Source organism: Myotis daubentonii, chromosome 2 (assembly GCF_963259705.1).
Source record: "Myotis daubentonii chromosome 2, mMyoDau2.1, whole genome shotgun sequence".
NCBI lineage: Eukaryota > Metazoa > Chordata > Mammalia > Chiroptera > Vespertilionidae > Myotis > Myotis daubentonii.
The window spans coordinates 6,916,463-6,938,257 of NC_081841.1; the positions used below are offsets into that span (position 1 = coordinate 6,916,463).

General features: G+C 50.9%; 1 protein-coding gene across 2 annotated transcripts in view; it reads right to left on the reverse strand.

Moving 5' to 3' along the window:
- GTPBP1 (GTP binding protein 1) overlaps positions 1–21,795 on the reverse strand; it is a 29,116-nt gene that overhangs the window by 5,431 nt on the left and 1,890 nt on the right. The window contains exons 2-12 of one of the 2 annotated variants that reach the window (XM_059681532.1): positions 20,007–20,994; positions 16,779–16,890; positions 10,558–10,738; positions 9,665–10,013; positions 6,151–6,274; positions 4,914–5,028; positions 3,162–3,306; positions 2,869–3,051; positions 2,007–2,142; positions 1,276–1,454; positions 502–702 (exon numbers count right to left, since the gene is read on the reverse strand). In XM_059681532.1, coding sequence (XP_059537515.1) covers positions 502–702; positions 1,276–1,454; positions 2,007–2,142; positions 2,869–3,051; positions 3,162–3,306; positions 4,914–5,028; positions 6,151–6,274; positions 9,665–10,013; positions 10,558–10,738; positions 16,779–16,890; positions 20,007–20,198 — 1,917 coding nt within the window. In that variant the 5' untranslated portion in view covers positions 20,199–20,994. Of the gene's footprint in view, positions 1–501; positions 703–1,275; positions 1,455–2,006; positions 2,143–2,868; positions 3,052–3,161; positions 3,307–4,913; positions 5,029–6,150; positions 6,275–9,664; positions 10,014–10,557; positions 10,739–16,778; positions 16,891–19,365; positions 19,783–20,006; positions 20,995–21,795 lie in introns of those variants that run through there. The other variant, XM_059681533.1, reaches the window with a different exon arrangement.

The window sequence follows — 21,795 nt, forward strand, 5'->3', positions numbered from 1 at the left end:
GAAAGAACAGGTACAGCAAAAGCTTCCTTCTCCAGAGGCGGGTTGGCTGGAGAAAGGCTCTGAAAGGGAAGAACCTGGGACAGAGCTGGCAGGGGTGCTGAGTGACAGCCACAGTGACACGGGCCAAGGCCACCGGCCCCTCAGGAGGGGTCACGTCGGGGGAGGGGGCACAGGAGAGCCTCTACGGCAGATTTTCAAACCTTTTGGACCTCGGCGCACACACCCACACACACAAATGCTATTTATTCTTACTGGCAACGGGAAACTGAAATGTGGGAAACTCTCAAATGCTCATCAGGACCAATTAAACTGCTTCTATGTAGGCCGCACCTCCAAGTTTGAAAAACAGCGCCTTCAGAGGCAACTGCGCATGCTCAGAAAGCACCTGGGCCGGGGCTCTCACACGTCACCCCACTGACTCTGTGACAGCCACACCCCATCGCCCTGCCTGCACCCGCCCGAGGTGGTCAGGGGTCCAGGACGGCTGCGAGGCATGCTCACCGTTGGCTGGAGACTGCTGGATGCAGCTGACTGTGCAGCCCCCAGAGAGCCCGCTTCGTCTCCAGGGGGAGGCACCCCTACGGCCGGCCCTCCAGGGGGGCCCCCATCTTCTCGTTTGGTCAGGGGGCCTTTTTTCGTTGACTGCATTTTAATCTGCTGAGGCTTGGAGTTCATTGGGGAGTTGTTGGTGGTTTGGAGGAGCTGCAGGAGCCAAGGGGTGAGGATGAGGCTGGAGCAGCAGGCAGTGCCATCAGCTCAGTGGCCGGCTCCCCCGCCCTCAGGGACTGCTCACTCCCAGCCTGGCTGGTCCTGGGGGCGCCCAGGTGTCCTCTCCCCATCCAGAGCTCCATCCTGTCCCTGCTCTGGCTGTTTTACCCGCAGCCAGAGATCCTCGGCCCCTCCCACTCAGCCCAGCGCCCAGACGGGGCCCTGCCTGCCAGAGCCTGGTGAGCTGAACCCCAGGCTCCCAGACGGGCTAAGACTCCTCAGAGCATCAACTGCATCTCCAGCCTGAGGACCTTGCGGCCCTCGGAACCAGAGTCTGGGGCAGGTTTTAACTTCAGGCCCCAGCAGTGACTATCCCAGCAGCCGGAAACATCGGACGTGTGGCTATCACCCAGGAGGAATGCCCTGGTCCAGCTCTCCCGAGGCAGGGACTGGCCTTGGCCCAGCCGGTCAGGAGATCCCGCAAGGCCTCTCCAGAAGCACCTGCTGTGCTTGCGGGCCAGTGACCCTGATGTCTGCTGGGGGCAGGGGAGAGCTGCCCGGCCATACCTTGGTGATGGTGCCCACGGCCTTGGTGCGGCCTTCCCGGAACACCAGCCGCTGGTCTATGTGCAGGTACTCGGGGGTCTTGATAAAGCGGAAGTGCACCGTGGCCTTGTCCCCAGTGCGTAGACAGTCCTTGTCCATGCTCAGAATGGTGGCCGTCTGCCTGATGCTCCCGCAGTGCACTGCCAAGGGAGCCAGGTCAGACGCCTTGTGCCACCATTAGCCTCAGGGCAGGGGAGGCAGAGTGAAAGCATGAAATATGCTTGAGCTGCGCAGGCTAAGCCTGGGGAGGCCTAGGGGAACCGAGTGAACGGGGGCTGCACTGAGATCTGATCGTGCCTCGAACTCACCTACCTTTTCCTCCCGTTAGACCTCACCTGTCCCTGGGACCATGGTCCTTATTCCTGAATTCAGGGCACTATGTTTGCATGTGTCTCTCTAACCTGCTGGCTTTCCAAGGGCAGGGCCCTTGCCTACCTGACCTTTGTCCCCAGCACCTGGCAACACCTGGTCTCAGTGTGTCATTCAGCAGACACGGAGTAGGCACACAGCCGGCACTCGGTTTGTTTGCAGGATTGATAAACGCTACAGCTCGTGGGCGGAAAAGGGAGCATCACTAAGCAGGAAGGAGACCTCTTGGATGGAGCTGAAAGTTGTGGGTTCGGGTCACTGGAGCACTTTGTAGAGAGCTAGAGTGGGGGGCTCCTGGGCTGGCAGCCCCGTTAGACACCTACCCATGGCCTGGTAGCGTGGGCTAATCGTGGTGGGGTGGTGGAGGACAAGGATCTCGGCCTCAAATTCCCAGGATGCTTGGGGATTCAAACGCGGGGAAACCATCACCATGCCCTTCCGGATGGATGAGCGCTTAATCTGAAAGAAAGAGGAACCCCAGACTCAGGCACAATGTGCCTTGGGGCTGCAGCCCCTGGTTCCCAAGGACTAGCCGACCTTCTGGAATGAGGACCGCCCCACTCAGCCTTGCCCTCACTGCACCGGACCACGGGCCTTCCAGGCAGGTCTTAGCGCTCTGGGGAAGCGAAACACTGCTACTCAGGGTCATGCAGGAGTGGCATTTCAGCTGGGCCGTCAAGGATGGGTCAGAGCTAAGTGGATGATGAGGGCAAAGGCAGGAAGCAATGGTGGGAGGAACAGGGCGAGTATGACATGACTGTTGGGGGATAGACACAGCCTCATCTTGCTGGCTAACTTGGTTGACGGAGAAGGTAGGTAATCCTAGAGTTGGCACTCACCCCTTCCTGAGGAAGGAGGTGGAATGGGAAGAGGAGTTGGCATGGACCCCAGTGGCCCTCAGCACAGCAGGGAGATGCCTGTCTGACCTCACTGAGCTCAGCACACCTGCTCAGGACTGGAGGGAGGAACAAGCTCAGGAGGCAGGCAGGCCTGGCTCAAGTCCCGGCTCTAGCACGTGCCACCTGTGCACTCCTGGGCATGTCACTCAGGTGGGCTCAGCTCCGTTTCCTCCTCTGCAGGTGAAGTCAGTAAGCCCTGGCTTGCAGAGCAGCCGTGAGGATGGAGACGGCCCGAGGCTAGTAAAACGCGGACTCTTAGGGGAGTCAGGGTATTGTCGACGCTCACCTTCTTTAGCGCAAAGGAGGCTGTCTGGCCGCCCCGCACCTCCTTGACAGGCATGCGCTTGCGGTGGATGGACTTCACGGCGATGGACAGGAAGTTCCCCAGAGGATCCGGGCCCAGCAGCAGCGTGTCATTCAGCTTGATCAGGCCCCTGAGTGTTGTCCCTGACACCACCGTCCCCACACCCTGCAGAGAAGACCCTGGCCCAGTAAGTCTCTCCCAAAACACACTCAGCCCAACCCCCTGTGGGAAGTGCCCGCCCAGCCTCCCGCCCTGCTCCTCCGGAGGCCACGCACCGGCACAGAGTAAGTGTCGTCAATCTGAAACTCCGCCGGCTCCTCCTCCCGGTAGCTGGTGCGGGGGGACAGGAGGTTGAGGAACATCTTCAGCAGATCTAGGTTCTCGCCTGTGACGTTGGAGATCTGGAATATCGGGCACATCCTATGTGGAGGGTGAATAAAAAGAAAGACAGGAGCTCAGGAGGCCAGCCTGGCCGACAGGATGGGAGCAGCAGGAGGGCTCCTGGGAGGGCCCCACTGCCCCTCACCCGCCTCCCAGGGCTCTTCCCTCTGGCCTGACTCTAAGGCCTTCTCCTCTTACTCAGTTTTGTCTCTAAAATCGCCCCCTCCTCTGTGTCCCTCCACCGCTGCCCCATTTCAGGCCCTCGTAACTGCTTCTTCCTAAAGCACACACAGGCTTGCTTCAAGTCCTCACTCCCCTTCCCCTTATGGAGAAAACAGCCTGCGTCCCTCCTCCCAACATCCTGCAGGTATATCTCTCAAATCCCTATATTCCAGCCAGACCAGAGGACTTACTTTCTTCTAAAAGCCTGGTTCTTTATGCTCCCCTGTATTTGTCCACTCTGATCCTCCTGCTTGAACTGCTTCCCTCTGATCCAACTACCAAATCCTCTCATCCTCAGGGCATGCCTCCCTGCTACTGCTTCCAGGAGACCCTTCCCAGACGGGCATTCACTCCTCTCAGCTCCTGAGCTTTTTGTGCCTCCGTTACATGTAACTGTCTGACTTGCTGTCATCTATCTCAAAGGCCTCTGTATCTCCACTCAGGGTTAATCAAACTCCTGGAGATCAGGAATGATATATCCCCACGGCTCCTAGAATAGTACCTGCACAGAGAGGCACCAGAAAAACTCAGTGAATTAAAATGGGGGCAGCTGCCCTGGCTGGTGTGGCTCAGTTGCTTGGGCGTCATCCTGTGCACCAAAGGCTGTTGGTTCGATTTCCGGTCAGGGCACATACCCAGGTGGCAGGCTTGATCGCGGGTAGAGGATGTGCACGAGGCAGCTGATGTTTTACTCTCACATCAATGTCTCTCTCTCCCTCTCCCTTCCTATCTCTCTCTAAACACACACACACACATAATAAGAAAATAATTTTAAATAAGATAAATGGGGGCAGCTGAAGTGTACCCCCTCTGCTGGTCAAATGGTGGTACTGAAGACACTGTCAGGGCAGAACAGGCCAAATGCCAGGGTCCTGTACTACAGGCCAAGCCAGAAGACCGGTGGCTCTAGGCAGCCCCAAGACTCTGGGAGAAGGAACAGAGTTAACAAAGTTCAAAGAGTATCTCTGACCAAGGAGCTGACCACCTTGAAGACAAGGCTAGTGCCTGAGTCAACTCTGAAACCTCAATGCTGAGATGAAGAGCCTGGCACACAACAGACATCCAAGTATATTTATAGAATCGCAGGATATGTTAATGAGTAAAGGCCTAAAATGATTTGTGATTTGAGAGCTTTTGAGATACAACAGTATACAAGTATAGAATAAGTTATAAAAATGGCAGCTTTCTATTAGTACGCAGGGGCCAGGCACAGTTTCCAACCCTACGAGAGCCCTATGGAGAAGGGAACATCATTCCCATTTCACAGGCAAGGACACTGAAGTCTCGCTGGGATTCTAACCTCAGTGAGGCTAGCTCCTCAGAATCTGAGGCACCTGCCAGCCCGGGAGACCTTGTGCTGAGAGCACGAGTCCACTTCACCCCGTCTGTGCCCGCCCAGAAGTGAGTGCTCCCTACCCTGTTACCTCTCGGAGCTGAAGTTGGAGGCGGTAACGATCACATCATCCTTGCTCTGCACCAGCACAGGGATCTTCCGGCAGCCTGGCGACTTCAGCAGGCGCTGTAACAGCTTCAGGGTTTCTTAAAGGGTGAAATGAACAGAATTAGGAGACACAGGCTTCTCTTTGGCCAGGCTTTTAGGGCAAGACAGGTCCACTCATCACTGTTGCAGCAGGAGACAGAGAATGTTAAATGCCACAATGCCTGGAGAAGCAAAAAAGAGGATCAAAACTTTGGGTGGATGCATGTTTGCTAGAGTAGAAACAGAGCACGGATGGGGCTGGCTGCTGAGGTTACGAGTCTGAAACCACTGGATTTCTTTAATCTCTAGAAGACCTGCATCCTGTAAGTGATGGGAGAAGGCAAGTGGGAGGGAGGTGGGGGGGGCGTCCACAGGGACAATGTTCTCAGAATGCTCTGCTTCCTGGGGGAAAAAAGCATCTGACAAAAGGATCTCTAGCACATTCAGACGCCTGCAGAGGTCCTCATGAGGTCCCCCCAAAGGACATCTCTCCATTTCTCTCCTACCATCTGCAGCTACGAGGGAGAAATGCATGAAGGCCTAGTCCCGCTCTTGTTTTGAAGCCTTTGGTGCTAAAATATTATCAGCCTGGCCGGTGTGGCTCAGTGGTTGAGCGTCAACCCCTGAACCAAAAGGTTACCAGTTTGATTCCTGGTCAAGGCACATGCCCAGGCTGCAGGCTCGATCCCCAGTAGGGAGCGTGCAGTTAACAGCCAATCTTTGATGTTTCTCTCTCATTGATGTTTCTATCTCTCTATCCCTCTCCCTTCCTCTCTTTGTAAAAGAAATCAATGAAAACATATTTAAAAAAACAAACAAACAAAAAACATTACCAGACCCTCTGCCCCAATGTTGCCACATTCATCCAGCTTACATGGTAAAACCCAACCCCCTCTGTCTGAGGCCATCTGAAAAGAGGTACGAGACTAGAGGCCTCAAGAATCTTGCATTTGGAACCAGAAAGAACAAAGTGCAGGGGGAAATTCTAGGCTATGCTCAGACCAAGAGCTGAACAGGGAGAAGGCAGAAGGTTCTGGGCTGATGGGAAACTCAGGCGAGGTCTGAGCACAAGATAAGGACGCTGAAGGCTCTGGGCTGAAGCCCTGGCATCAGACCACCAAGGAGCCCAGGGGGTGGCAGCCCCTAACAGAGAGACTGCTGCTAGCTGGGGCTTCACTTACCTTGCAAGATGTTAGCAGGACACATATCAATCTTGGTGACCACCACAAAAACAGGCACATTGAGTGCCAATGCCAAGCCCAGGTGCTCCTTGGTCATCCCCACGATGCCAGCATTGCTGCCCACCTGCCCCAACACAGAAAGAACTATCAGGGCAAGGGAGACAGAGGTGGCTTCTGGTGGCACAGAGACTTAAGGACTGCTGACGGGAGAGCGCTCCCATCTCTGAGGCTGCCATCAGAATTGGACACAGGGGCACAAGTCTCAGGCCAGGAACTAAACGGCTACAGATGAAAGCTGGGCTGGGCACAGATTGCTTTAACCCAATTCAACACTGTGGGCTAGCAAAATCCCAGGAGACTTGGAAACAATAGAAGACAAGTCCACAGAGTGCGGAATCTCGGAGTGAAGGTGAGGGAGGGTGGGTGGGAAGGAGACAATCAACCAAAGACCTTATATGCATATACGCATAACCCATGGACACAGATAATAAGGTGTCGAAGGCCTGGCATGGGGGCAGGGGCAGGCTGGAGGAGATCAACGTGGGGGGGGGGGGGGAGTGGACATATGTAATACTTTCAACAATAAAGCTTTATTAAAAAAAAAAAAAAAAAAAGACAAGCCCAGACAATCTGGGAAAACAACTGTCCAGGCCAGTGACGGCGAACCTTTTGAGCTCGGCGTGTCAGCATTTTGAAAAACCCTAACTTAACTCTGGTGCCGTGTCACATATAGACATTTTTTGATATTTGCAACCATAGTAACACACTTATATTTTTGATATTTATTTTATATATTTAAATGCCATTTAACAAAGAAAAATCAACCAAAAAAAATGAGTTCGCGTGTCACTGCTGACACGCGTCATAGGTTCGCCATCACTGGGCTAGGGTCATCAAAGTGAATTCAGTTTAACAACCCTGGCTCTCAGTGTCCCCGTCTATAAACTGGGGGGGGGGGGGGGGGGGAATACCCACTTTAGAGGGTCACTTGAAGTTTAAATGTCATAAGATGTCAGGGGTCCAGCACGCAACTAGCATGAGTAGGTACTCAAGCAACAGCTGCTATTATTACTGTTACTATTCCTTCCCATAATAATAAAGGTTTTTAAATATCACCACAGAGGCTGGTTAAACCAATTAGGGCACATGTGCCAAAAAAGAGGAAACTTATCTACTGATGTGGGATAATCTCTAAGATATGTTTTTAAGGGGAAAAAAGCAAGGTGTATATAGCACACTACCATTAAAAAAATGGTGACTGGGTTACTGTTGAAAAAAGCAGTGTATGACATTTGGGGAACATCTGAGAAATATAAATACTTCGGGACTAGACACTGGATGATTTAGGGAGCCCTCCTTCTCCTTCTTGGCTGCAGGAACAGTAGGAGGCAGTTCTTACTTTTAGGAGCTGTGTGCTGAAGTACTTGGGGGTGAAGAGTTGAAATGTCTATAACCTACTTTCAAATGCTTCAGGCAAAAAACAAAACAAAAAAAACCCACACATCCATCCATGTACAAATAAGTATAGCAAAATGTCAATTGTTGAACCTGAGTGGCAAGTTTACAGTATTCATTAGACTATTCTTTCAACTTTTCTGAACGTTTGAAATTGGAGGAAGAGAATATACACACTTCTGCTGGTATGATTACAACTATCTCTGGATACATGAGAAACTGGAAATACTACTTGCCTCTGGGTGGAAACTGCACAGAGCGAGGAAGGGAGACTTTTCACTCTAAGCCTTTTGGTACCTTTTTATTTTTGTATCACATAAATTTGTTACTAAAACAAAATTGTCATGAGATTTGATCATCATAGTTCACAGATGAGCCAACTACCAATGACACAGATGTCCCACACCTGTGCTTTCAGCTACACCAAGACGCCGCCCCATCTTCCCTCCTAATTTTTCCCATCCCCTCCAACCTTTCCTATCCAACCCAGACTTGCTTTAGTTCTTCCCAACCTGGAAAAGAGAGAGCTCTATTGCTTTGAAGATCCCCCACCCTCCTGGAAATAGATTGCCATAGAATAATAATCAAATATTTCATTATTTTCTACAGAAAATTTTAATATTTGTATCTGGCCCAAAAGTCAGATAATATTTAACGTTTCATATGAGTGAAGATGTTTCCAAAAATTGGCCTTTCTCACTGTAGCTTAGTTAGAAAAGTGTTCATTTTAAACTGACAGATGTCTATACCTTTCTTTTTTTATTTAATATATTTTTATTGATTTCAGAGAGGAAGAGAGAGGGAGAGATGGAAACATCAGTGATAAGAGAGGATCACTGAACAGCTGCCTCCTGCACACCCTGCACTGGGGATCAAGCCTGAAACCTGGGCATGTGCCCTTGACTGGAATCGAACCCAGGACCCTTCAGTCCGCAGGCTGACATTCTATCCACTGAGCCAAACCGGCCAGGGCTATACCTTTCTTAGTACCACCCCCATGTGCCCTAAGACCATCCATTGAAACCCCTTCTTAGAGAGCATGTTTCCCTAGCCCAGTCCAGGCTGGTCATGGCCCCTTGCAATGATCAAAGATACAGGAAATGAAACCACACTGAGAGCCCAAGAACCCTGGGCAGAGAGCCCACAGTGTTCATCCAGATGCGCAGCCTCCCTTTAGTCTCGTCTGGGGAGACTTCGCCGGAGAACCTGTGTTTGTGGGACAACCTGATGGAGCTTGCTCTGAACAGATGCTGCGTTTACGACACTTATTAATGCAAGCAGCTGGAGGGGCTGGGGCATGGGGAAGGGCCTCAAGGACTTGCGGAAGGAAAACGTGCTTGCTGGTTCTGAGAAAGCTGTGAGGCTGCCACCGAGGTTGTGGGCCTCACAGACCCCCCTCTGTCCAGGGAGGGAGATCAAAGGGACCCAAATACAAGCTGAGCAACATGATCCAACACAGGCCTCTGCTCCTTTCCTTTTCAGCTCCTCTACATAAATGAGCTGCTCAGAAATCCATTCCTACCAGGCCGACCGCTCTCCGGAGCCCAGGCCGGCCCTGTTCGCTGCTGCCTCCCCAGGCCCGGCACGGTCCCAGGCATGCAGCATCCTCTCAACATGGACACTCATTCCAGGCTCCGGAAGAGGCCCCCTCTCAGGCGCCTCTTGACTGCTGTCTGTGCTCTCCTCCATTCCTTCCCCCTGGCCCCCTCTCTGAGGGTTCCCCCTGGTGCCACCTCCTCAAAGTAGCCCAACCCCAGAAGAAAACATTTCTAAAGGCAGTAAGTAACCCCCAGGAGAAACCCTCCTCTGTGTCTCTCCAAAAAATGAGAGGTCTGCAAATACCCTGGCTTTTCCTTAGGGGATCCCTTCCGAGCCTTACCTAGGAAATCAAGTTACACCCTTGAGATGACTGTCGAGCTCAGGGGACCCTGGCAAAATTGTCATCCTTACCCAGTGTCAAAGCCCCAAACCAACAGGCTTCAGCCTCAGAACAATTTCAAACCCGTGCACACCCCACCCTCCACGTCCCGCTGAGCCTGCCGCGGGGCGCCGCGCTTACCATGAGCATGCAGAAGTCAGGCAGGTGGCCCGTCATGCCGAACACCGTGGTCTTCAGGTATTTCTCGTGGCCAGCCAAGTCAATGAAGGTGATCACTTTAGTGGATTTCTCACAAATCTTCGTCCACTCCAGGCTGCCACCGTGGCTGTCTGGCTTGTTCACCACATTGCCTTCGCTGTCAAAGCCCAGAATGTCGTTGCCCACACTGCTGGTGCGACCAGATTCGATCTCATGTTTGTGGCGGAAGAGTTTCTGGCGGGCAAAGCCTCGGCCATTGTCCAGCTCCCCGTGTGTCAGGACCCCCAGAAGCGTGCTTTTGCCAGCATCCACGTTGCCCACTACCGCTACCCTGCGAGTACATGAAGCCACACATCCACGTGAGAGTCAGGGGGGGAGTGAAGGGAAACCCACCAACGGAGTCTGTAAGGACAGGCTTGCTCCTGAGCCTCTCCAGCTCACTCCCCTCCTACTCCTGGGTAAGCACTGTGGGAACGTGCCTGGAGGTATTCTCCAGGGCGCAGGAAGGGTTATGCAGGAGGAGCGGGGCTCCCCCCACTGTGGCTTTCTCCCTGAACTCCCACTCGCTTCCCCACGGCTGCTGGAGGGGGGCCCCAGAGCCAAGACAGGCACAGAATGCCTCCTCCATCACCCGGGTTTCTGGACTCCCAGGCCGATAAGGAAGACAATGCAGCCCACAGACGAATGGCTGGCCTCGCTCCCACTCTTCCCAAGTGCAAACAGTTAGGGACGGGGAGGTGCAGGAAGAGAGAAAGGTGCTATGGTGTCTCTGGACGCTCTTTCCATGACTCAGAAGGGAAGGGGTGAAGCTGCCACGCTAGGTGTCAGAGGCTCAATCACGGCTCGTGCTGCAGGGACTCCTGAGGCCTCCTCACCTGACCTCCAGGAAGTCATTGTCTCCCACTCGCTTCCGGACCAGGTAATCACGCACGCGGCCCCCCGCTTCCTGCCGTTCCCGCAGGAGGATGACGTCGGCCTCTATCTGCTCGGCCATGCTTTTCACTGTGGCGTAGGAGGCCTCCATGTCCGCTTCACTCAGCCCGTACTCAGTCCCATCTGGTGACAAGAGCCCAGGCATCAGTGTTCCCACAAGCCAGACAGTCTCTAACCCTAACCAAGGCCCCACCCTAGGCACCAGAGCACATGGCTCTCTCTATTTGACACTTTTAAAAACCTTGGGCACATGCAGAGTTAATAAATAATAGTGCCACAGGCCTCCCCATTAAGCAAGACACTCATGAATTCATTCAACGGTAATCACTGAGACTCTCCTGGGTTTTATGCCAAGCCTCATGCTGAGTCCGGGGAATACAGGTGCCCTTAGCGAGCTCACAGCCCAGTGGGAGAGACAGGAAATTAATTAATGGCAATACAGCTTGAATATTATACTATAGAACTGTACAAAGAGAATGTAAAGTTTGAGCAACTAGCACTGCCTGGGGAAGCGGAGGGCAGCTTTGCAGGGTGCTGCAGAGAAAGGAGGAAAGGTGCCCTTGGCAGAGAGCTAAGCATGGAACATCGCAGATCACAGCACATTCAGGGACCAGGAGCAGCTCGGTGTGCTGGGGAGCTGGATGGCAAGTGGCAGGAGACCACACAAGAGGTGGAAGCGGTTAGCAGACAGACATTAGCAGCAAAACGCATGATGCACCAGGCAATGGGAAGCCTTGGGGGTTTAGGCAAGGGAGTAACATGACCCGATCGCTGCGGGTTAGAAGGATCTCTTGGGCAGCGGTAAAAAGCGTACATCGACAAGTGAGAGACCAGAAATGGGGAGCCCAGTTAGGAAGTCGTTCTCATAATCCCGGCAAGCAATAATGAGGACGGGAGACAAAGGGAAATGGGAGAGAGTTAAGGATGACTTTAGAAATAGAATTTTGACTGAGGTAGCTCCAGTGAAATGTCCAGCAAATAGATGGAAAAATGAGTCTGAGCTCAGGATGAGGAAGGGAGAAACCAATTAACCAATCATTTATTGAGAGTCTATTGATGACAATTCCCATCAGTGCTTTCCACTCGATGTCATAACTTCCATAATAGCTCCTTCAGCTTCTCCTCCACCTCTGTCTCTGAGACACCCCTGCGCCTGCCCTAGGCTAACCTGCCAGCAGGGGCCTAATCTCTTCTACTGCCTCCCAAACGGCTTGAAGCACCTTCTCGCACCCTCTCTTCCTTTTCCTCCTACTTCTCCCCGTATGGACAAGCTCAGTCATTCCTCAATTAGGAAAAGGAAACCCATCCTCACTTCCCCTGCTTGTCTACCATCTCCTCTGTTCCTCCTTTACCACCGAGCATCTCAAAAGAGTAACTGAGACTTGCCGACTATCACCATCCTACCCTGACTCTTTTAACGTGAGAAAAAACTAGCTGTCAAGTCATCAATGGCTTTCTAACCCCTCATCCGATGCCCCTTTCTCGACCACAACAGTATGTGCCACTGCTCGCCTCCCTCCACTCTGCGTGCCGAGCGCATGAACTCTCCTGATTCCCCTCCTGCTCTCTGGCTCCTTTCTCTGTCGACGCTGTGGCTCTTCCTGCCCCTGTCCTTAAATGCCAGGCTTTTCCAGTAGCCAGTCAGGGGCCCTCTTCTCTATCCTCTGAGCATTCCCCTTGACGATCTCATACTATGGCTTCACCTGTCATTTAAAAACCTACAAAATAAATAAATAAACAAGTAGCCCCTTTCATTTCTAGCACTGTCCTCTTCCCAGAACTCTAGGATGAATTCCCAGTTGCCTGGATGACTCTTAGAAGCCTGATGTCTAAACTCAACAACCCAAGCCCCTCCCTTTAAACAACAGCACAAAAACTAACACCATTAATAAGTCACTTTAGTCCTCACTGCAACCCTGAGGTAAACAGAACCCAGAGAGGACTCAGGGCTGGCCGAGCGCCAAGGGGCTGTGAGCTTAGGTCTTCTGATTCCAAACCCAGAGCCTTTTCCTCTGGCCGGGGTTCCTCTTATGCCAGACCAGTTCCTCCTCTTGCCTTCCCTATTTCTGAAGACAGCACCATCCTCCCAGTCACCCCAGCGGAATACTCATCACTCCGGTCCCGCTGATTCTAGCTTCCTACCTGCCCTTCTGGCTTTGTCCCTGCTCTGCTCTTTTGGCCAACCCGCTGCCACAAGTCTGATTCAGGCCCTGATTCTACCTCAGTTACCGCAACAGACCCCTAACTGGTCTTAGCAAATCCATCTCAGCTCCTCCAGCCCATCCTGCGTGGACACAAGTCCGTGCTCCTAGACAAAGAAGCTCTAATGTTGTCACGCCCTCGTCAAAGCCTGGGTGGGAATGGCTTCCCAGGCCCAGCAGGTTCAGTTTCAATTCCTTAGAGGTCTCCCCACTGATTCCACCCCCCTCCACCCCCTCAGTTCTGTCCCAGTGCAAGCAACCCAGTCACCATCCCTCCCATGTTCTCTGTACTTCTCCAGCTCCACACCTTTGCTTATGTATTTCCTCTCCTACAAAACCCACGAGCACATCTCCTACCTATCCTGCTCACTTACGGCATTTCCACACACTACGCCTTGTGGAACAGTGTTTTGGATGCACGTCTTCCCTCACTATCCATTAGCATCTCCAGGAAAGAAGTCAAACGCAAACATTCCCAGGATCCCCCAGGTGGGATGCGTTTCCCACATGAAGTTCTCAGTGTTTGCAAAATGCGAACCAAGTGCACAAAGAAGGAGCAGTTGGGCTGAGGAGTTTCTAAACGCAGGGCCAACTGAGCTCTGGACGTCTGGGTCAGAGAACTTGAAGTGTTCCTTGGAGAAAGCCTGCTAATCCTGCCATTCTTGCCAGATCCCCAAATTCTAGCCACTGTTTCTTGATTCTGACCCAACGAAAAGCAATGTTTTCAGGTCCTGTTCCACAGCTGGGGGCAATGACCAATAGCTCCTCGTCCAGCCAGAGCTCCCAGGTGGTCAAATGCCCCGTCACATTCCCCTTCTCCGCATGCACTGCAGTCCTCACGCGGCAGAAGTGGAGACAAAGGCCAAGGGGAAGGCCGCAGCGGTCCAGTTCCTAAAGGCCACATTCACCCACACCTGACCCTCAGTGCGACTTCAGTCCTGGCACCTGACTTACCCTTTCTACATGCACTTCCTGCTCAACCTGATGCGAGGTTCTCCGAACTTTCAGGATAAAAGACTGAACTCTTTGGAATGGCACTCAAGGACCCTCCTGACTGGCACTCCCAGCCTCACACACTACACTCCTGCTTCACTGGCCCACCACTGGCCCACCACCTGCTCCTCCGTGGCCGCTGCCTCTGCGCACTCACACTCCCTTCATTCGCCCAGAAAACTCCTGCTCATGCTTCAGAACCGACTCAAGGGTCACATCCTCTTTGAAGCTTTTCCTGACTCTCCACAAAGACTTCATACTCCTCCTCCTTTGTTCCTGAACTTTTAATACAGTACCTGGCTCTTAGAAAGTTGTAACTTAATATCTGACAAATTAACAAGATTCTGCCCTCACCGGTTTGTCTCTGTGGATAGAGTGTCGGCCTGCGGACTAAAGGGTCCCGGGTTCGATTCCGGTCAAGGGCATGTACTTTGGTTGTGTGCTCAATCCCCAGTAGGGGTTGTGCAGGAGGCAGCTGATCGATGTTTCTCTCCCACTGATGTTTCTAACTCTCTATCCCTCTGCCTTCCTCTGTAAAAATCAATGAAATACATATATATTTTTTAATATATTTTATTGATTTTTTACAGAGAGGAAGGGAGAGAGATAGAGAGTTAGAAACATCGGTGAGAGAGAAACATCGATCAGCTGCCTCCTGCACATCTCCCACTGGGGATGTGCCCGCAACCCAGGTACATGCCCTTGACCGGAATCGAACCTGGGACCCTTCAGTCCGCAAGCCGACGCTCTATCCACTGAGCCAAACCGGTTTCGGCAGTATTTTAAAAAATTAACAAGATTCTTTTTGACAGCAATCTCAGGGCAAATCAACTATACCTGGAACCCTTAAAGAATTATTACTGCAACTATTAATAGTAGCTAACATTTATATAATGCTCACTATGTGCCAAGTGTTAACCTTCACCATGACACTACTACTCTCCCCTTTTTAAGATAACTTAGAGCCAGTAGGCAAAGTCAGACCTGCCAGACTCCAGATCCTGAACTGACTCCTGGGCCAGATTGCCCCTTTTATAAGATCCATCTTAGAGTACGAATGTGTACTTAAAGAGCACATTCCTCTATGCAGCTTAGAATGTTTAATGCCAGTTTACTCATACAAAATGTCTCAGGGAGGGTGGGGAAGGATGTCATTATCCTCATTTTACAGGCAAAGGATGTGATAAACAGAGGTGAGGCGCCAGGCACACACAGGAAGCAGGTGCTGAAGCCGGTTCCTGGGGCCTTGCATCTGGTTTAGTTTTCATCTGTTTGATGTTCAGCTTGTTTAACTAGTTACAACCTCTAAATAATTCCAGCAGGAAGGAGTCACTGTGAATCTAATAACATCCAGTTGATAGATGCAAAGATAATGCCTGGGTGTGTAATGTGTTAATGAATGTTTGACATCTTATGCTTTGCCATGAACGGGTTAATTAGTTGTCAGCCGCCAGGGTACGGGAAAATTCACTAAGAGTCCACATTAAAGAACTGGGGGCAGAGGAAGGTGTGTTAGGGATCTGGGTCTCAAAGAACAGTCCCACCACTTGTCAAAACTGATCTAGATGTGGTTTCTTCAGCTCCACAAGCAGGAAGTGGTCTCTGATGGTTCATCCTATCACAGCAGGCCTAGTCTGTACCTGCCACAAAGGTTTCAAAAAGCTAGCAATGACCCCCTAGTCACCAAATGAATGGCTTTTTCTGAACCCAACTCTCCTTGCAGTCTCTCTAGCACTTGACAATGCTAACCAACTCCCCTTCCTGACATGCAAAGGGTGATAAGACCAAAACTAAGCGGTGGCAGCAAAGATGGAAAGGAAAGGATAGATAAGAAACACATTTCAAAGGAAGGCACAGCAGTAACTGGAGATCAAGCCTTTCTTCTTTGTGTCACTTCTGACCATTTCCAAATACTATTCTCTACTGAGGTTATTTGTATATATGCTATCTTTCCTCCCTGGGACAGAGACCAGATTTTAGTATCCAAAACTACTTTGCAACAGTATCAAGCCCTTAGAAGATACTTAATAGGTATTAGCCAAATAAAGAATGATATTGAGATCTTCTCCATCTTAAACTCAGTCAACAAAGGAATTATTATCTGCCTTTACAAAGCCTACATTCACAAAGAGAGCTGTTCCTTTAATGATGCACCAAGCCCTCCTGAGGCTTCCTGAAAGATGACAGACCAGTTCTGGTTCAGGCTAAATTCATAATCATTATCAAACCCAGCTGTCATTTCAGCATAATGCCAGAATGAAGATAAAGTAAGTAGGCCTTGTGTTGAAAGGATAGAGGAGGAATGACTCGGGGGGAAATACCCAAGACATAGTGTGGGATTCTGTTATGGAAGCTGCCTTCCTCCAAAACAGCCCCATTACAACGGAATAAGCAGGCCGGAGTACAATAACCAGTTACTTCCAGAATGCTACCTCGTCTACATGTCTGATGGGATCTCACCGGGAGAAGAGAGGGCTTCTGTTAGCACAACTACCCACACTGAGTGGTCAGCGTGGTCTGGGGCAAGACAGCCTTGCTGAAGAGAAGAATTCCAGGTGTCTCCTCCTTGCTGCTATCAAGAAGGGCCACATAAGTTCTCTGCTAAGCAGACAGTAATAGCAATGGGATCTGTAAACTGGGGTGGAGGGGAAGACTAGAGCTGCCCAGGGAAGGCTGAATCCTAGGCCTGTGGCTTGCTCTACACCTGGGACAAGTTTCCTGGCTTTGTGCTTCATTCCCCTACATGCAAATGGAGGCAGAAAAGAGGCATCTGTAAAACCGCTTGGAAAGTGAATCTTTCAAGTCAAGCATATTAAGACCAAAAAGGTGGGAATGAACATGATCACATTATACTTTTATATCCTCCCAAACAGTTCTGCAGACACTGAACAAAAAAAAAATGGGTAAAAGATGGGAAATGTGCTCTAAATATTTTTTAAAAAATAAAGTGAAAGGAAAACTATGCTCACCTGATCCCTGCCCAATGACATATATGGTCTCTCCGCATCCCTCGTCCATCCTCTCCCACATCTGCCGAAGTAGGCTGTCATACTGCTCTGACGTAGGGCTCACTAGAACCAGCTAGAAAAGAAACCAACAGCCTTAGACCACACTTACTACAAGAGCACCACAGCCAAAGCAGGTCAACAGCCTGACCGAGGCCCTGACTGTACCCCGCAGCACCCTAATCTACACAGCTACAAAGCCCCTCCTGCCCTCTCTGCCACTCCTTCAATAGCCTCTGAGCCGAAGGCCTTATATGAGTTGAGTTTTATAATGTACTAAAATGACTACGTGGGAAACACAACCCACAGCAAAGAGGGTGTGAGCAGCCTGCCTCCAGCTGCTTAACAGGAGGGGAAGGACCAACAATGACTGAGAATCTGACACTGTGGGTAGAAATTGATGAGCAATGCTTCATACCCACATGCCAAAGTCTTCTACCTACAGCTTGCAACTCATAGGACAAAGATCTAAACTGCCATGCCCTCCACCCTAAACCAATGGTTGCCATAATAACAAAAGAGTTCTGTTCCATTTTGCCTTGGCTATCTTGATTTTTTTTTTTCTTTAGGAATCAGCAGTAAAAAATGCTGCAAGACTTGTCTTCATCAACAAAACACCGTTACCACTAAGATGGGCATTAGCAAGATCATTTTACGAATTTGTGACAATAACATTAAAGTATCAACCGCTTATTTGGGGAGGCCATTTAACAATAGCCATTCTCTAACCATTCTTGTGTGACCTTGGACAAAGAGCTTAATCTCTCTCAGTCTCATTTTCTTCAATCTACAAAATGTAGGTAATACCACCTGCATCCTCAGGCCACGCCACTGTAAAGACCAAATACGATAACATGTAAGCATCTAGTCCAAAACTCAATAGGTGGTAAGTACAGTTTTCTTCACAATCCTTTCCAAAAAAAACCTTCTTGGATGAAACTAGCCATTAACTGTTTCTCACTTTGGAAACTTTCAGAGCCTTAGATCTCCACATATAATTGTAGCAAGTGCAGAACTAACAGCTTCTAATCCTTTCCACCAGACTCAATCTCTCAACCCATTCCTTATCTCTCTCTACATGGTCATTATTCTTTTCGATATCACCGATATTTATATACATACAGTTCCTCAACATCCCAGCTATGAGATGAAGAACCACTTCCCTACTCTGGAACTTTAAATAAGTTGGTCAGGAAATGAAGGTATTACTCTCTTTGCAACATTGCCCTGCAATTTCCCACTGTTTTCAGGTTTCTTCAGCAACTTGACCATGAATTGACATCCAGCTGGCCTGCTTGAGTCAAGCACATCTCTTACAATTCTCCAGTTGACTCATCAGAGCTTGTACTTCTAACCTGAGTGCTGCCTGGGTCTGTTGCATCATGTCACATTGCCTCACATATATCCCCAGACCTTCCCTCTCTCCCAGCGTGGCCATCCTCATTATGGCATTAGAGGCACCAGACAAGACCACTGGCTTCCAAGTGCTCAGCTGCCTCTAGAGAGAGAAAGAGCCACTGAAACTTGGTTGCTTAGGTTGCAGGGACGAGTCTTCTCCAGTATGGGCCAAGTTTCATGCCATTTTGCCACCAAAGACTGTGTAAGGTCACAAACATCTCTATTGCAATTTTCCAGCAACAGGTAGGAGGGGGTACTGGTGCTCTACCTTCCATCGGCTGCTATTAAACTGCACAGGGAATGATCAGTTCTTCAGTTCACTTCATTTACTGAATAGTTATGTATTAGGCACCATACTAGGGGTCTTATAGGCATCTCTCATTTTTACAACCATCTGTTCTTAAAAAAATCACATAGCTGAAGAACTGAGAAGCCAAACTTTCCCAAGGTCACAGAGCCTTTGTAAGTGGCAGGGCAGGAAAAGAATCTGTTAAGAAAAACAAAAATCAACCAAATAAGTTTAAAGATCTAATTGGCTTTATTAGTGATTCATGAATGGTGCAGCATCCCACCTCGTAAATAAGAGACCTGCGCTGAGTAGTACAAAGTGCAAGATTCTTATAGGAAACTGGGCCGGATAAAGTTATTGGCACCCCCTGGCCATGGGCAAGGAGACACATTATGGTGGGTGTTGCTCTTCTATCAGTCAGGGACAGAGTTAGTTCATCCTAGCTCGAAGCCTGTGCTGGTGGCCAGAGCCACTCATGCATACAACCCTATGTATATAAAAAGTTATTAGCATGAGAAAATATTGTTTCAGGCCAGTTGACCAGTGTTGGTGGGGAAGCGTGGCAGGGGCTCTTATGCAGGTAACCTGTCTAGTGGCCACGAGGAAATGACAGTCCAATACTCCACACCTGGGCGGGGCTGAAACTGCAGTTAAGTCTTGTTTTACTCTCAAGGGAGCAAGTGATCCCACCTCGGGTCTGTTTCTTTCTTTTCTTTTCTTTTCTTTTTTGCCAGAACCCAACCCTGTCTGGCTGCCAAGTTAGCATTCTTTCCATTTAGCACCTGCAAAACACAGTCACATCTTATACTTAATTGTCATCGCCCACAATGCCCAGCAGGTGGTCAGACCATAACTCCTGCCCACCTTCTCGGGAGCTCAGAGGACACGATTTGAAACGGCCTTCATTACTGCATTCACACAGGTTGTGTTCCACTCCCAGGATGGCGAGGTGACAGGTCAAGTCCCTCTTTCAATGTTGTTTTGGGTGGATTGGCCAAGTGGACACAGCTCGGACATCCTTCTCCCCGACTGAGCCACTACTTTCTGTTTCCTTTCCCGACACCAGGAAGAGACGCCTCCCGCTTCGCTTCGGACGACCGGATCCTGCCGCGCCTCCACTCCCGCTCCCAAGCCACCGCCGACCCTCGCTGCCACGGACAGTGCAGCGGGCCCCCCTCGTTATCGGAGGAGGTGGCACCGCGCGGGGCGCTGCCGGTGTCGGGCACCCGAGTTCCACGTGGCGGAGCCGAGGGGTTGTGATCTCCCCGGGAGCCGGGCGGCGGGAGGGGGTCGGAGCCGCTGGGAGAAGGACCGCGGTGGGGGGGCCGCACGGGGCCACCCGTCGCTCGGGAACCCCCGGCGCTGTCCCCACCGGCAGGTGGGCGGGCTCGGCTCCTCCCGCCCCCGCCCCCGCCCCCGCCGTCGCCCGGGAAACGGCTCGGCCCACCGCCGGGCCCCCTGGGCACCTGGTCCCATTTAGCGCCGATGCCGGCGCCCGGGCCTACCTTGTTGGTGAGGTCCAGCTCCGGCTCGCCATTGAGCGCCTCGCCGTCCTCGCTGCAGTCCGAGTCGAAGCCGTCGTGGAGCCGGGCGGCAGCCGCCGCAGCCCTGGCCGCCCCCGGGGAGCTGGGCTCGGGGGCGAACATAGAGGCCGGGACCGGCGAGTCCATCGGAGAGCGACTCCGCTCCGCCGCCATCTTTAATAACTTAGGCTAATTCGTACCCGGCCTCGCGTCCCTCCCCTGCTCATTTGCCTAATCTATGCGTAGCCCCGCCCCACACCTCGTCGGAATAATTTATGCGAAACTTTTTCGGCCGCGTAGAGGGCGACACCTATCTCTAGCTAAGAAACAATCGACCAGGCTTCCCAGCCACCAATCGCTGCAGCCCTTTCAAGGGCTTAATGAATAATTAATGAGGCCCAAACCCCAACAACAAATATCTGAGACGTCACGCGCCCGGATCGCAACTTGGGCGGGGCTGCACTGTGTCCACGCTACCAGCCCGGAGCCTTCCCGCCAACGGGAGCAGCGGAGAGTATGACTGACACAGTAGCCATCCAATGAGGAGAAAAATACACACAACGTTTACCTTCGCCAATCTTCACGCCCCTCGTTTCCAGAGGCGGTGCTCAACTTCCAAATCTTACGGCAAAACAGTCGGCGCCCAGAGCCGTCGGATGATGGACAGGGGCAAGGCCCAATCCGGTCATCGGATAGGTCCCGCGCCTTGGGCCACCGCCCACGGAGATAGTAAACTGCTCAAGGCGCGTCCCACTCCACTCAGTGACTCGGGGCAGTCCCTGGAAGACCGAGGTCCGACCTGCTGGCCACCTCCGGGCAATTTTGATAGTAGGATTGGATCGATGCCTGGGATACTATAGCAGCCAGAGCGAGGCAATTAATGAAACGCTGACCTTAGGGAGAATTCTCCATTCACTGTATTCTGCGGAGAGACAGAAGAGGCAGCCAGCTTAACAGAAGCCAGAAGCACCTGTTAAAAAGAACTAGACCCAAAATGGAATCACTGTGGTAAGCTTCACCAAGACTCAATATACAGTTTCATTCTCTCCCACGAGTGGAATTTTAAATCAATCAGCAATTTGATTGATTTTACAACCATCTGTACTTAAAAAAAATCACGTAGCTGAAGAACTGAGAAGCCAAATTTTCCCAAGGTCACAGAGCCTTTGTAAGTGGCAGGGCAGGAAAAGACTCTGTTAAAAAAAAACAAAACAAAATTCAACCAAATAAGTTTAAAGATCTAATTGGCTTTATTAGTGATTCATGAGTTCTGTAGCATCCCACCTCGTAAATAAGAGACCTGCGCTGAGTAGTACAAAGTGCAAGATTCTTATAGGAAACTGGGCCAGATAAAGTTATTAGCACCCCCTGGCCATGGGCAAGGAGACACATTATGGTGGGTGTTGCTTTTCTGGTGAGGTGAGCTGCCTGAAAAGATCCCTCTGCCTTCTCGCAAAGGAAGGTGACCTAGTCTGAAACAACCCATTCTTTTAACCTCGTTGACCCACCCTCCTGCCTATAAAAACGTTCCGTTTTGTACAACTACTTGGGGCTCCCTTCTATTTACTAGATGAGTTGCCAATTCATGAATCATTTAATAAAGCCAATTAGATCTTCAAATTTACCGGGGTTGAACTTCTGTTCTTTAACACACCTCACCACATTTACGAACTGTGGAGCTGAGATCTAGCTAGGGTCTGTTTAAGGTAGTTTCCTACGGATGATTTTTTCAGTATCACCACTTGTGGAAAGCCCCAATCCAAAACACCAT